At 42.3% G+C, this 14,312-nt stretch overlaps 3 protein-coding genes across 3 annotated transcripts; 2 read left to right on the forward strand and 1 right to left on the reverse strand.

Moving 5' to 3' along the window:
* Positions 1 to 898: 898 nt before the first annotated feature.
* Positions 899 to 3,165, reverse strand: BCIN_13g05580 (hypothetical protein). The gene is made up of 3 exons (XM_001554696.2): positions 2,568 to 3,165; positions 2,265 to 2,488; positions 899 to 2,191 (listed from the first exon to the last, which is right to left on the reverse strand). The coding sequence occupies exons 1-3, from the start codon at positions 2,620 to 2,622 to the stop codon at positions 1,415 to 1,417; spliced, it is 1,056 nt and encodes a 351-aa protein (XP_001554746.1). The 5' UTR covers positions 2,623 to 3,165; the 3' UTR covers positions 899 to 1,414.
* Positions 3,166 to 8,150: 4,985 nt separating this feature from the next.
* BCIN_13g05590 (hypothetical protein) lies at positions 8,151 to 10,053 on the forward strand. Its single transcript, XM_001554692.2, has 2 exons — positions 8,151 to 9,353; positions 9,446 to 10,053. The coding sequence occupies exons 1-2, from the start codon at positions 8,315 to 8,317 to the stop codon at positions 9,763 to 9,765; spliced, it is 1,359 nt and encodes a 452-aa protein (XP_001554742.2). The 5' UTR covers positions 8,151 to 8,314; the 3' UTR covers positions 9,766 to 10,053.
* Positions 10,054 to 10,579: 526 nt separating this feature from the next.
* On the forward strand, positions 10,580 to 12,501 carry BCIN_13g05600 (hypothetical protein). The gene has a single exon (XM_024696887.1). It carries the CDS (start codon positions 10,969 to 10,971, stop codon positions 12,199 to 12,201), a length of 1,233 nt encoding a protein of 410 aa, XP_024552701.1. The 5' UTR covers positions 10,580 to 10,968; the 3' UTR covers positions 12,202 to 12,501.
* Positions 12,502 to 14,312: the final 1,811 nt, after the last annotated feature.

Raw genomic sequence — 14,312 nt, forward strand, 5'->3', positions numbered from 1 at the left:
TCTTTTATATGTTGATTTGAGCAGTATATTCAATGTGCATTCCCGGAACGCCTACCCTGATGTTCCATAAGCCCATACAAAGGGCTGTATCGTTCGAATAAAGTCTACTAAGCAGTATGTACCGACACTTGTGTCACTTGTGCTGGTTCGAATGAGATGTGCAACAAAATGCAAATCTTCCTTGAGAATATGCACGTCTTCATTCTCATCACGATTGGTGCTGCACGATACTCTTGTCTGTCCCAGCCCTAGATGTGTCTTCATGGGTCTTATGCTCAAGAGACTTGTGTGACATGTGTTGTTTTGACTGAGATGTGCAACAAATCATGCAGCAAACGATGATATCTTCATGACTGGCCAAGGGCTAGTAATCGATGCATGCAGTGAGACACATATATACTTCCAGAATCATATTAGTGGATGTTAGTACCACCTGCTAAGTTCGGAACAGCTGTATTGCTGGTGGTTCTTTCTTTTGAACTGCAACAGAAGACAACAATTTAGCCATCAGGCCCAAGAGGCTTTAAGAGGTGCGTACCTCAGCTGTTTCCTAAATAAATGTTAGTTGCATACGGCGAGCACAAGGTACATTGTATTACCTGTGGTTCTTGAATTCAGATGTGCAACAAAACATGCTGAGATATCACACAATTCAGGGGTATATAGGGTGGCGTGTGGCCAGTATTTAGCACCAGTGGTGCAAAGTGACACTAAGTTCTCAGTAAACGTGCCACTGAGATGATGCGAATTCCAGAGACCTATCCTGTGTCACATCAAGTGGACAGAGACGTGCAAGAAAAGACGGCAGTCGTCTTTTCTTCCGTGGCTGCATCAGTCCTACCAGTGCTGGTAGGACTAAGACATGCAACAAGAGAGGAAAGTTGCGTACCCGAGTCCATGAATGTGGGAAGGATCTATTTGACACATGTAGCGGTGTGAAAAGACAATAATGATCGTTCTATTAATCAGATTAGGTTCTGATATATCTAAGAGCTGATTACTTGAAGGGTCGAAGCCTCCCTGAGCATGCCATTTGGAGGTCCATATATCTCGAAATTTTCAGCTAACAATTCAAATGAATGCCCTCGAAATGATCAGCTGATGAGGTAATCATTATACTCTGCTAGGTTCACGCTGGCTAGATTATGAGTATCTTTGTATCTAGTGATCAGAGCACTTCTAATCCCATCATCACAACACTCATGTATCACCATAGGACCATAGTCTCACAAGCTTCTATTGTAAAGTTCAAAAATTTGTTTCTTTGTTCTCATCGCTACGATGCACGCTCAAACACCATTCCGGTAGTTTAATCTTGAAGTAAAGACCCCGCGGATCTACTCATAAAAGCCTATTAATCCCTAGCTTCACGCCGTTAACCATTTCGTTCCATTCCACATGACAATGAACCCAATCATTTGCTGGTATCAACAACATATCTTCCAGCAATCTTGCCCTCATGCATCAAGTCATAAACTTTCTGCAACTCGCTCAAACCGCATGTCTTATATGGAGCCTTAATAAGACCACGTCTAAAGAACTCAATAGCCTCAGCAGAATCTTGTCGGTTACCAACGTACGATCCCTTAATGGTAATCATCTTGATAACCGACTCGAAAACAGGCGCACGAAGATAAGCACCGGCTGGGAGACCAATAGCAACGACCGTACCGCGAGGTCGAACATATTCCGCAGCTTGCTGGAATGGCTTCTCGTTGACCGCAACCAAAATAACAGCATGAGGTCCCAATCCATCGCGAGTGCAAGCCTTGACATCGTTTACTAGATTGCTGCTTGACATGAAATCAACATAGTGCTGCGCTCCCAACTCTTGTGTCATTTTCTTCTTCTCGGCACCTCCGTCAATTGCAATAATATCTAATCCCATAGCTTTAGCATATTGACAAGCAAGCGAACCTAAGCCGCCTCCAGCACCAACAATCGCTACAGTTTGACCTGGGCGAACTCCAGATTCTTTAAGGCCTTTGTAGACGGTAATACCAGCGCAGAGGACGGGGGCGATAGCTTCGAGATCGCATTCCTTTGGAATACGCGCGACGTGTGCGGCCTTTGCGATACAGTATTGTTGAAATGTTCCATCGACTGTGTATCCTGAGAGGAGTGCTTTAGCGCAGAGTGGTTCGTCGGATTGTTGACAGAAATCACAGGCCAGGCAACTTCCATTTAACCACTACACTTCAATTAACATTTGATTTCCAATTTCTCAATTATTTCATTTGAGAAGGAGGACAGAAGTAACTTACCTTAACTCCAGCGTAGTCACCAACCTTCACATCCTCAACAAGACTACCAACGGCAACGACAACACCAGCTCCCTCATGTCCTCCGACAAGTGGAAGCTTTGTATCTAATGGCCAATCACCATTTACGGCGTGTAAATCGGTGTGGCATACACCAGAGAATTTTATGTTTACGAGGACTTCGTCAGCACCAGGCTTTTGGACGGGGATTTTTTTGTAGACGACGGCTAGAGTTCTAGATTAGCTTCGAGGTCGAAATGAGGAATGCGGAGAAGATAGCAATGATAAAGGAAGGGCCAGGCTTACGCTTGCCAGTTTCTTCGACTACTTGCGCCCATTGTTCCTTGGGAAGATTCTCCATTTTTGATAATTGGGATGATGTAGATGCTTTTACTGAGAGATTATTAAGGCTGTTCTGGGGAAGATATGTAGGTATAATTATTGAACGATGTATTGATTGTATTGCAATAATTGAATCTTAAATAGAGAATACTTCTTAAACACTTGGGAATCAATGAATATATAGTAATTCAAACAATCATACGATGGTAGTTATCCAAGCTGTAGCTCATCCAACGAAAGTAACCCCACTTCAACGAAGGTATGATGTCTAGTCCTGATCTACATTCATGCATTGACAAGCTTGCAATTCTTTGTTCATTTAGTTGTTGCTATTGGGTTATTCTAAAATTGAGTTTACTGCTCGGATTCATGGAAGGAACTAGTCCGCTCACTGAGGTGCTAACGACTTGCTCATTGGGCAGATCATCGAGGTACATGTTCTTGTTGGATGCGGCGATACCCTAGAGGACGGGAGTTACGGCGGCGGACGTGTGGAAAAACACCGGCGAGGGGCTAAGGACTATCGTTATCCATAGAATAGACGCATTGTGCATTGCCCCTCTTCCCGCCGGAGAGGGGGAATATACAAGAATTTGCTCGTGGGATTTTGAAATGGCGTGGTTTTGCTATTCAATTCACTTTGTGGATGAGCCACTATGTCATTATCATATAAACCCCTGCCTAATGTGTCGTATTGTAGTTACCAATACCACGATTTTGGAATATGCTATGGAAGCTTTCCGTCCTCAGTCCAAACAAGGTTTGAGGTCGTCTCCGCATGAATGCGGGGAAAGGTGTTTTGACATTCCACCACGTATTATCTAGTTTGCAGCTACGCGTGTCACATTGATGAAGGTGCGGGGTTGAGAAAGCTACCTAGGTGTTGATTTGTAGTTACGAGTAAACAATTTCCTCTGGCCCTACGTATATAGTCATCAACTCATCTTTACCTTTGATCCGAGAGCTACACGGTCGGTATCTTCGGTCTCCGAGAACACGATTGTCAGAAAGGAATCTTCCAACCATGCCATGCCATCTTCCACTAGGTGATTTTCTTCTTGGAATACTCGAGATTAGGCAGGTCGCGATAGCTATCGTGATGCCACAATCATGCTGCTATCTCCTTCTTCTCAATAGTCTCCTATTTCATATACTGACCACTATCATGTGGTTGATTATATGATGTGTTACGTCGTTTTTAAGTGAGCTGTTTGAAAGTGGTCTGATTTCTCGGGTTTATCTCAGGGGCTTGAGATGGTTGAACGATGGCCCAATGTATGCTTATGGCTGGGCGAAGGAATGCACGTTTTGTGCCTAGGACGCTGTTGGACTAGCTTAGAAGTGGGGGTTTGGCGGGCTTCCCATCTTTCGTAATGGAATTTGTATATCATCATTTACAAACAATTTGATTCCAATAGTCAGCTATTAAAGTGGCTTTGCTACATACATTGTAGGGCGCCAATCGCGTACATTTCATCAATGAGGTGATACAGTAAGCTTAGATACTGGAAGCTCGTGAAACACAATGTGGTAGAAGGACTACCTACTTGTAGAAACAGAGGAACATCTCGTTGCAATCCATCCATAGCGACAGTTTGTTTATTTTGAAACATGGTACCATGGCGAAAACAAAGTCCAACATATGCTTTCAATAAAAAGCAAACCCTCAATCTGTCGTTTCCCAGGTATGGATGGAAGTCGGAGAGAAAGATTGATTGAAGTGCAGATGCACTCCAGGGAATTCTACCATATGACGAGTGTAATATGAAGAGTGTTGATTCTAATCACGACCCTCGTAACCCATTATTAGCAGTAGTATACGGTGAAATGGGGATGATATAGCAAGGCTAAGGCTGAGAGCCACTGGTAATGCTAATTGGTGGAGTGCACCAAAAACTACACTTGATGAGAATGATGAAAATGCTACTGAGGACTCTTTTTACCAAGGAAGGAACAGCAGTCAAACACAAGAGCTTTGAAGTTCTTCGACGCCATGATGTTAAAGAACAGACTGGCTGTATGTCATTCTTTATGGCGTTCTTACCCAATGATCACATTTAAATCATAAGTTCAGCACCCTAGCTTTTCGAAATCATTGCTACATATCATCTAGGTGCTACTCAAGTCCAAATGACTCTGATGGGGCCACAAAGCCACCCAGGCTTGTGTAGTATATGATATACTACACTGTGTATCTCGAAATTCGGTTCATCTCAACACGACTCTCCTCCTTTGGTAACATGTATCTGAATAGGTGCTTTAAATGTCATTTCTGAAGTAGAATGATGGGCCGATGAGTTCCTGGAAGGATAAATGGAAAGTTTTGCTCGGAAGTTACAGGTTCAACCCAAATGTCCCCAGAGTTCAACTGCGGAGACATTCCAAGTTTTAACTTGTCCAGATTCACAACTACACGTTTATAGAAGCTTTGCATGTTGCATAAGTATTCTGGCTAACTTTCAAAACCATAAACGTGTAGGAATGAACGCAGCAGTTCAACGAAGTTGAGCGTTTTCCCATGGAGTCGGAGAGCTTTTTAGAGTTCCTTCGCATGCACAAATGATTGATCGAGACTAATAGTTGTGGGATTCTTCCAAGGACAATCAGTCAGAGAATAGGCTCTGGGAGCAAAATGAAGTTGATATACGGAAGTCATAGTATTCTTCGTAGGATAAGCCTCGCGAACAGCACATTTTTGGAATTTGAAGCTTTTCGCGTTTTTCTTACAGGTCGAAATGAGAGACTTCACAACCGGCTTGTAGTGGCTCTTCCCTTCAAGCGAGGGCTCAAAGATATTTAGATTCCCCAGTAAGAGCGGTGGAGGTATCTGGGACATTCTTTTGTTGAAAAGGCAAAAATATCCAAGCGTATTCAACGTAACGTCCAGAACTGGGAGATCAAAAGTAACAGTGGGTGTTTCATGTTCTAATCAAAAGTGGCCAGTTTAGAACCATCTTCGTTGAAATAGAAGGAGCTCATTCCTCTTGATGTTCCATGAACAGTCAGCCTTATTGTCCATGGCTCAGAGTAGTATTGAGATTTCAGTGGTCATCGCAGGGCCTCTTAGAAAAGAGATGCATTTACGATCATTGTCTGCTTGGTTCAAAAGCTGAAGATTAAGTAGAGATCAATATATCCAAAGCTTGAAAGTCTGTCAGTGAGTGATACAGAAAACCCAGCAACTGAGCAGGGTTTTAGAAATGGAAAGAGATAGATAAATCAATAACTAGATGGCTTGCAAAATTTAGTGTCAAAAATGGTGCACGTTATTCCAGATTCCTTCCATCTAATAAAAGATCACTGCCTGATGGATTGTAAATAAGAGGTCTAGCAAACTTGAGTCTTCACTAATAACAATATTGCACAAACCCGGGCCAGTTCGGCCCGACTATCATTGGCCATAAATAGTCACAAAAACTTTCCTTGGGCAGAATAGCCGAATCTTCTTCTGCCCTCTTAAATTTTTTTCACACAAATCTTGATATCCTTTTTGAATATCACTTGTTAAAACTTCAAGTTGCTTCTTGCTACCAGATTTCTATTCCTCACAAGTTCAACTTTATGGTTGCATACTACCAACTGTGTTTATTCTGCAAGATCTTGACTTTGTTCTGGTAAGTTGATAACCTATTACTCCCTCATCAAAGATCTCGAAGAATTTCCCAACAACTTCCATAGATCGAATGTCTTACAAGTTGCATGTCAAACAGCAACCATCCATAGTGACACACTGATAGCATGGATCAAAGGGAACTACTTCATAAACAACTTGCCTCTTCATGTGTCTAAGTCCTTGACAAACGTTGCTCTCTTCTCTCTGGTCTATTCATTTCCACTGAAATTGCAGCTATAATAAACCTGGGCAGTGTTAACTATTTGGTTTCCATATTGATAAGGGACAATCTCTTTCATAAGAGCTTATGATGAAAGACTTACTCCTCATACAACGAACTTCTAGGAGTATAATAATGCTAACTTATCATAACGTAGAACAACACATATCCCACTATATCAACACAAACAACAGTCAAAGCCTTCTTTGATTCAATTCGGACTTTGATTTCTCGTGAAGTGCCGAGCGAGTCAAAAGGATAACATAGTTGCCCAAGAAGGTGCCAGGTGCGTTGCTGAAGGCTGTAGGGGAGTGCTCCCCTCACCTTCGTACCACCTTCAGCAAGGACTGCGGCCGTTGAGTATTGTGCATCAGCACCATCAACAAGCTCTTCCGAGGTGCGTATCGCTTCTCATGTACTGGTTGTAGGTCATGACTGACACAGGCTATAGAAGATGGTGGCCAGCGCAAGAGCCGAGAACGAACTTGGCCTATCTACCGATTGGGGGTCGCTGGATCAACTCTCAATTATCGATTTTTGGGCCACGCGGTGTTTGGATCAACAAGCCCGGTGCCGGAATATAAGCAAAAACAAAGGGTGCCAGAGATCAGGAAACTATTTGTCGGCTTACTTTCCCATTATTCAACCTACCCGCCAACATGGTTCTTTTGTAACAGCTGGCTCTGAGGTATGGAAATACTCTGAAACGACGTACATTTTCAAGGCTGAATCATAGCTCCTCTTAGGCATTTCAAAGATCAACGAAACGATATAAGCACTATCATTATGCTGTTTGCCATATGAAGTATTGGTCATTAATACAGAAACATACAGATATGCCTTGATTTCAGCCAAGAGCATGCACGGCTTGTGATAAATATGGCGCACAAGTTCCGAGTTTCAAGGAGTTGTTGATTTGAGTGAAGCATGTCAATATTGATATTGATTGATCTGGCCAGACTGGCTTGCGTTCGTCGGAACGCTTCATTACATGTAGGTTTGGTCAAGACTAACTGAAAAACTTTAAAAATGAGCTTATACTTACAGTTTTTAGTCTCCACCATCGAAGACTTGTCCAGAAGGAACATTTGAATGCCTCCTAGAAAGGTGGCAAAGCCCAGAGATAGCAGACCCAGGGCGGCTAAAGTTATTGAGATTGGTTCAGAAGTCGCTAACAATGGTGGTGGTGAGCCTGATACTATCAAGAAGTTAGTCCAGAGAGGCGTGGAGTCCCTCAATATTGATAAAGAGAGCACCGGTGGGAGTGGGTGCATGGACTGATGCATCAGAACACTTCTCAGGTTTGCAAATCTTCCAATAAATTCATTCTTCAAATTTTTGGTACCGGAGTCTATGGTTTGAATTTTCAATCTCTAATAGACCAATAAAATTTTTCTAAATCCATCTTTGCACACCCACTCCCAGACTCAAAAAAGCTCTAAAACCATGAGTCAATTCCCACACCCTCAACATGAAATTGCATATTCCATTGATAGAAGCTTTTCAAATGTCAGCTCTATGCGAGGAGCATCTTGAAATCCGAGTTCTTGCAGCTTTGAGTCTTGATTGCTTTTTCCCAATCAGAAGCATCAGAGGATTGGACAGAGCGAAATCAAGGATAACAAAAACCGATCAAGTAAGGATAAATCATTCCTCCGCCATAGCAAAAGAACGGACGATCCAAAACTCGAGCCTGCCAGTGTCTGGGACAAGAGAGTTGTGTCTTTTTACGATAACGTTAACCCATTTCGCCTGTCAATATTTTCGGTGGTTGTGTGATTACATAAGCATTGGTCGCACAAGCAACACTTCAAGATGCACTCAATCTTCACTTCTAGCAATGTAAATACGACTAAGATATTCTAGAAATCGACAACAATGCTACCGACAAATAATTCTTCCGCCAATACTGCCCCTAATCAATATTCTATGGTTGAAGAAGCTTCGGGGCAGCGCTATTATCATCGAACCGAACCACAAATGTATGTGCAAAACCCTGAGCAGCCAAATCTCCAGCAGCAGCAGCAGCAATTCGAGCAGAACCGACAACACGTGCAAACGTATCAAAATCAGCTGCCGCCGCCGCCTCCTTATTTTCAAAATTCCCCCTACAACCAAACGCAAGTTCCGCATTATATAAGCAATGATAATAGAACTCCGGTGCCACAATATCCTGGGTTTCTTCAAAATCAGAGCTCATCAGAACATCGCCCATTTGCTCCGGGACCACCAAGTATGGATCATTCCATTCGGACATATTCTGAACAGCCAGCAGAAAATTCTCCTTCACAAGCTATTGCCGGAAATTTGACCCAGGTGGTTATCAGATCCCCAAGTGCCCCTCGGCGGGGACGTCCACCAAAGAATCTTTCCGACCCTTCGTATCAAAAACCTCAAACCCCTCAAAAACCGACGATACCAAAAAGGCGAGGCAGGCCACCTAAAGATCACACGGCACTATCCGGCAGTAACGAATCAGACTCATTTACGACAAAAGACCAAAAGCTCAAATCCCTCAAAAATCAAAATTCCCAATCAGATGACAACCCACCAAAGAAACGAGGTCGCCCACCAAAGCAACCTTCCCCTGAAGCAGATATTGAACCACCGAATCCAAACTTTCTTGTCTATGACTGTGAGTGGGATAAGTGTCCTGCTAAATTACACAACTTGGCTACGTTGAGAATGCACCTCTTTAAAGTTCATGGTAAAAGGGAGAACGACAAGTTTCAATGCTTATGGAAGGGTTGTGTCGCTGCTGCACAACATACTGAAAATGAAAATACCTTGGCATCAGAATCGGGAATTAGGAAATTACGAGAGTTCGAAGACGAAGATAAGTGGAAAAGGCATATTGAGAGAAAGCACATAACCCGCTATGCTTGGCACATGGGTGACGGGCCTATGAATTCATTAGGTAAGGCATATCGTAATATTAATGCAATAAATGATGACCAGCTAGAAATTCTTATCGGGTTATGAACACCAGCTCTAATATTCTCGTACTAGATGGCCTCAATAGACCCAAATCTCCAACTGTCCCGTCATACCTGTTTGATAAGAATGGCAACCAAGTCACTCCATCAGTTGAAGACCAAAAAATTGAGGATGGAGACCCCAAGCAGAATAGCAAAAAGAGGTTCAAGCGAGTTATTAGTGGTCTTGATTTTGTCTTGAAGCCAATTTATACCTCGAATTTTACATTGCCAACTGAACCTGGAGAAGAGGAAGTTCATGGGAACGGCAAAGCTCATAGTGAGAAAGAGCTGAAGAGGGCTGAAGGAAATGGAGATGAGACGGATATGGAGGACATTGAACCGGATTTTTAGTTATTTTGACAGGGGAGGGGAGCTGGAGATGGGCGCTCTCCGGTGGTCGTCGGGTCAGGTAAACGCATTTCTTAATTTTCATGATACCATAAATCATCTAGATTGATTGAGTTTGTTTGGGGGTTTAATCAAGATGGATTATTCTGGCGTGTATATACTGATTTTACAACGAGCGAATCCGTCGATGGCTATCATGGGCGATTAGCAACATTCTTCTAATTTTCATAGTTATTATGACTCTTTTTTTAAATGATTAATTCAATACAGTTGTTGTAGAAGAGAATCACATTTTACTTTCTCTACGGGTATATATATGGTCTATTGGCCACGAGAAGGGACACGCTTAAACTGATCGCTTTTGTGGACCAAAGAAGCGCGAAACGGATGGATGATCGCGAACTTCTGCTCAGACTATATCAAATACTCTGGCAATATTATTGATTTGGTTTTTGGTAATAATTTCAGTCTTTGATGCCGAGTGGTATAGATGGATTTCCTGGGCATTAGATCTTTGGAAAATCCTTTTCCCTACATGATTAATGGAAGTGAGGTATACAAAACGAAGTGTTGAGCATTTATGTGTCAAAATTTGTGTTGGAAAATCAAATCTTTTCTAGAAGTCACTTGGTGGTATTTTAAGTTTAAATTTAAGGTACCTACGTTTGGCATGCAAGCTGTTTGTCTATCTCATAGCCCATTTGTTGTCTTCTTCAAATTTTGATACCCCTCTACACCCCCAATCGAGCCAAAAATAGCCAGTATGTCACTTCATCGATACAGCTCACACGCTCTATCGATGATCCCATTCCACTTTGGTTACGTATCCGACAATGTTTTCTTTATTCTTCGTACTTCGAAATCCTTTCAAAAACCCTGAAAATGTGATCCGGAAGGAGAACATAGAGCGGGATTCTTTGTTTTGCCTTTGTCATTTCACTTCTTTTAATCGAGTGACTTAGCGCATCCTTAACCTTAATGCACTTATATGAAGTAAAATACCTTCTACCTCCTTTGAAATCCAATACGCGAAGTACTTCAGCTCTCAAATGATCTGGATAGAATTAATCAAACCGCACCAATTGATCTAGTCTTAAAGATCAGTTTTACGACAGTAAAACTGTGGAAGTTGTCAGATCAAGCGACATACCCACACAGAAGCATAACATCTCGAAAACTCTATACTTGCCAAGCAGATCGTTAATCATGGCAGCTCAAGAATCAGTACCTCCCCTCGACCGTGGTTTCCTTAAATCCTCGTCTCTGAGAGCCTCTGCCTCTGCCGGGGCCCACACAGCCAACAAAGCCGCCCCACTGAGAAAAACGGTATCCGCCCCAACCTCACCCCGTAAGGAAGCCTCTGAGAAAACCAAACGAGATCCTTTTGATTACCCGCCCTCTCGGCATTCTCCAAGCTCTTGGCTCGTGGATTTCTGGGCTTCGGAGGCTGGTGTTTTAGTCCTGGAGTTTTGGACCAAGAGCAAACAATGGTATCGATCCCACGCTTATCAATTAGATCTAGTATTTCTTGCATACTCCATCTTATTCGTCTTGATAATAGTATCAAGTAGCACAACCTCTCAAAGTAATTTGGATCATCTATCCGACACCCTTACGCTCGCTGGCACATTTGCAGAGTCGATCGATAATGGATATTTGTTTGAAAGCATCCCCGTTGAGCTTCGAAATGCGGGCGCTGATTTAAGAGTATATTATGATGCACATGCGGACTCAAGTCGTAATCTGAGACGTCATACGCAAACGTTGAACAACTTGTTATCTGAATTGGATGGGATAGATTATCATTGGAAGTCATTTGAGAATAGTAGGGACAAAGCGGTGACGAGCGTCAAGGAAGAGGTGCAAGCTTCGCGTGCGATTTTCCAGGCGGAATTAGAGAGATTGGGAGGAACGGGAAATCAGTGGGGGTGGAAAGGATTAGGGACACAGTTTGTGAAAATTTTATTGTTGCGCAATCCGGGGGAATCCAAGACGCATTTCACGGAAAGCAATTGGATGAATATTACGAGCGAAATTGAAAATTACATTGATGTCTGGCGAAACAAGAGAATGCCAGAGCTGAGATATAAACTTACTTCTCCCCGAGGGGGTAGAGCCGGCGGACTGCCGGGATTGATAAAAGAAGTGAGAGAGAGTTGGCCGGTGAAAAATTCGGGGAATAAAAAATTCAGAGTCGCGCCAGTATTTGAGCTAGAGGATGTAGCGAAAAAGGCACTTGGTGTCTTAGGGCATGCGGATGGAGTCTATAAGGCGTTTTGGTATGCGATTCAATTTTTGGAAAAGAGGGGCATGAAGAAGAAAGGTCCGTTGGGGATAAAACATCTTGAGATATTATTAGGGAAATTTGATGAGTCGATCAAGAGATTGGAGGGAGCAGAATGGGTAATCAGGGAGAGGTTGGGTAGTAAGTATTATTAGGGGTAGATTCGCTACCAGATGGTCTGTTGAGAAGGGTGAATGTGAGGTAGTTCTTTGGGTAAGGACAGGAAACTCATTCGCGGAAGGAAAGAATGATATTGACCAGAAAAATGGCGTACTAGGTTTGTGGATTGGTATTGGTATATGATAATTGCAGGCGTTCTATTTTAGTATTTATTGGGAGAAGGAGCTGCAGTTGAATTGCCTTACCCTTCTTAAGATTGTGCAATCGACAGCCTTACATCAAAGAAACATTTCCTGCGGTGAATATGATGCAAAGGTAAAGTCGTCGCTAGCTCAAAATTGGTGAGATTCAACGTCGTGTCACAAAAATGATAATCTTTAGTTCTATCAGCAACATGTAGTACCATATCACGAAAAGTATATCGAATGAACGGATCTGAGGCGTTACTTGATCTTCATAAGCGAATTTCTCAACTAATTACGTAGATCCGCCCAATGCCCATAGACTCCATGTACCTTCCTAGTAATGGAAATATTAAACTTATACCTGCGCGCCCGCCCCCCTTCCTGAGCATTGAATACTATATCACTAGGAGCACCATTATGAGTTAGAAGAGCTATTATTAAAAGTTATTGAGCATCCAACGAATCCGTTCCATATCCCCATACATTGAGTCGGACATCTGATATTGCATGCATGCACGGTGGGACATCGCATGCCCGACATTCTTGGACAAATTTCCCCAGACCAGAATTTCATATTCCAAATTTAAGGTTTGTTTGAACGGAAAATTCGTGTAAATAAACGCAACAATGGCCAAGACCTAGTTTTCGGAAGAGCGAAGAGCTGAGGGGATTCGGGTTCACAAAAATGTTCTTTCGACATTTTCCACTTCTTTCCACAGCGGTGGCAAAAATAAGCTCCATAGAGACACCTAATTCCAGCAGTATTAGTGTTTGATTGCAATATACAGAACCAGAAATGCGGAAATACGCTATTTGATCACATCCATCAACTGAATCTACCAAGGCCCAGCACCTATAACATCTTTGCCAATAGTTATCTCTCGCAAGATCCATAACCTCTTCTATTGACGCATCCTGTGAACATTTTCCAGCATGGGCCTTCGACTTACACAATGTATGAGTTTTCACATTGCATTTGGGACATGTGCCTATATCCTTGACGATATTGGAGGGAGGAATAAAAGTTGAACGACGCCTGGACGAGCAATAGACCTTGTCCCGTGTTTCGAACTCGATCTTCTTCTTGTCGAATGTTTGCACAACGATGGGTTTGAGGAAGAAGCTGACACTAACAATAGAGATCGCTTCACTGCAGCACCGTGGAGGAAAGACTGATTGATCTGCTATTGCCAATTCGAAGAATTGTTCGAGACAGGTGAGACAATAGTGGTGACTGCATGGGACCCGAATGGCATTGCTGGAGACATCCCTGCAGCTTGTGCAGATTTCCTGAAGAGCTTAAGTAGGTATCACCATGATTCTGGTGATGAATTGTAATTGGTGGAATAGTACTTACAATTCATGTAATTGATCGTTCAAATAATTAGACATAGGAAAGAGTCTCATAAGGACTTTGAGGAGCTAGTAGACAAGAGAGTTGTCTTCGGCTGCCAAGTCGGCTGCTAAAGTGCAGATTGATTTCCCTTGAATATGTGTTATTGAAGGTGTGTGTATGGAGGTTGGCGGCGTAAGTATTATAAAACATATTAGCGAAAAGTGACCGAGCTTCTCTCTACTTACAGGGCTTTAACCAATTAAAACGTCACGTTCTTTGGAAATTTATATAGTGAATTCTAGGTGGTGAAAATATTGTAAATACAGATTTCAGTATACTAATCTACTAAATTAGGTTTATTCCCGGAGAATTCTATTAGAGAGTTGATCAAAACCTTTGAAATTCTTAAAAGCTTCATAAGCTTTCAAAACCAAAAAAAAAGATGAAAATCGGAATTTTAGGGGAATAGCTCAATATGTATTCGAATTATTTAAAGCGATAGCAAAATCTATAAAAACAGTAAAAGTTTTCATTGAAAGTGGGTTTACAAAACTTATCCCGTTAATTTCCGTACAATGGAATTTAGTCAAAAGTAAAAGAGTTAGAATATAATACAAACCCGAGG

The sequence above is a fragment of the Botrytis cinerea genome, chromosome 13, assembly GCF_000143535.2.
Source record: "Botrytis cinerea B05.10 chromosome 13, complete sequence".
In the NCBI taxonomy this organism is placed as follows: Eukaryota; Fungi; Ascomycota; class Leotiomycetes; order Helotiales; family Sclerotiniaceae; genus Botrytis; species Botrytis cinerea.

Coding starts and splice junctions, on each gene's coding strand:
- BCIN_13g05580 (XM_001554696.2), bottom strand. CDS start 2,622: ATGGAGAATCTTCCCAAGGAACAATGGGCGCAAGTAGTCGAAGAAACT. Junction 2,489..2,567: donor AGTCGAAGAAACTGGCAAGC/GTAAGCCTGGCC, acceptor CTAGAACTCTAG/CCGTCGTCTACAAAAAAATC. Junction 2,192..2,264: donor GTGACTACGCTGGAGTTAAG/GTAAGTTACTTC, acceptor ATTGAAGTGTAG/TGGTTAAATGGAAGTTGCCT.
- BCIN_13g05590 (XM_001554692.2), top strand. CDS start 8,315: ATGCTACCGACAAATAATTCTTCCGCCAATACTGCCCCTAATCAATAT. Junction 9,354..9,445: donor CGGGCCTATGAATTCATTAG/GTAAGGCATATC, acceptor TTCTCGTACTAG/ATGGCCTCAATAGACCCAAA.
- BCIN_13g05600 (XM_024696887.1), top strand. CDS start 10,969: ATGGCAGCTCAAGAATCAGTACCTCCCCTCGACCGTGGTTTCCTTAAA.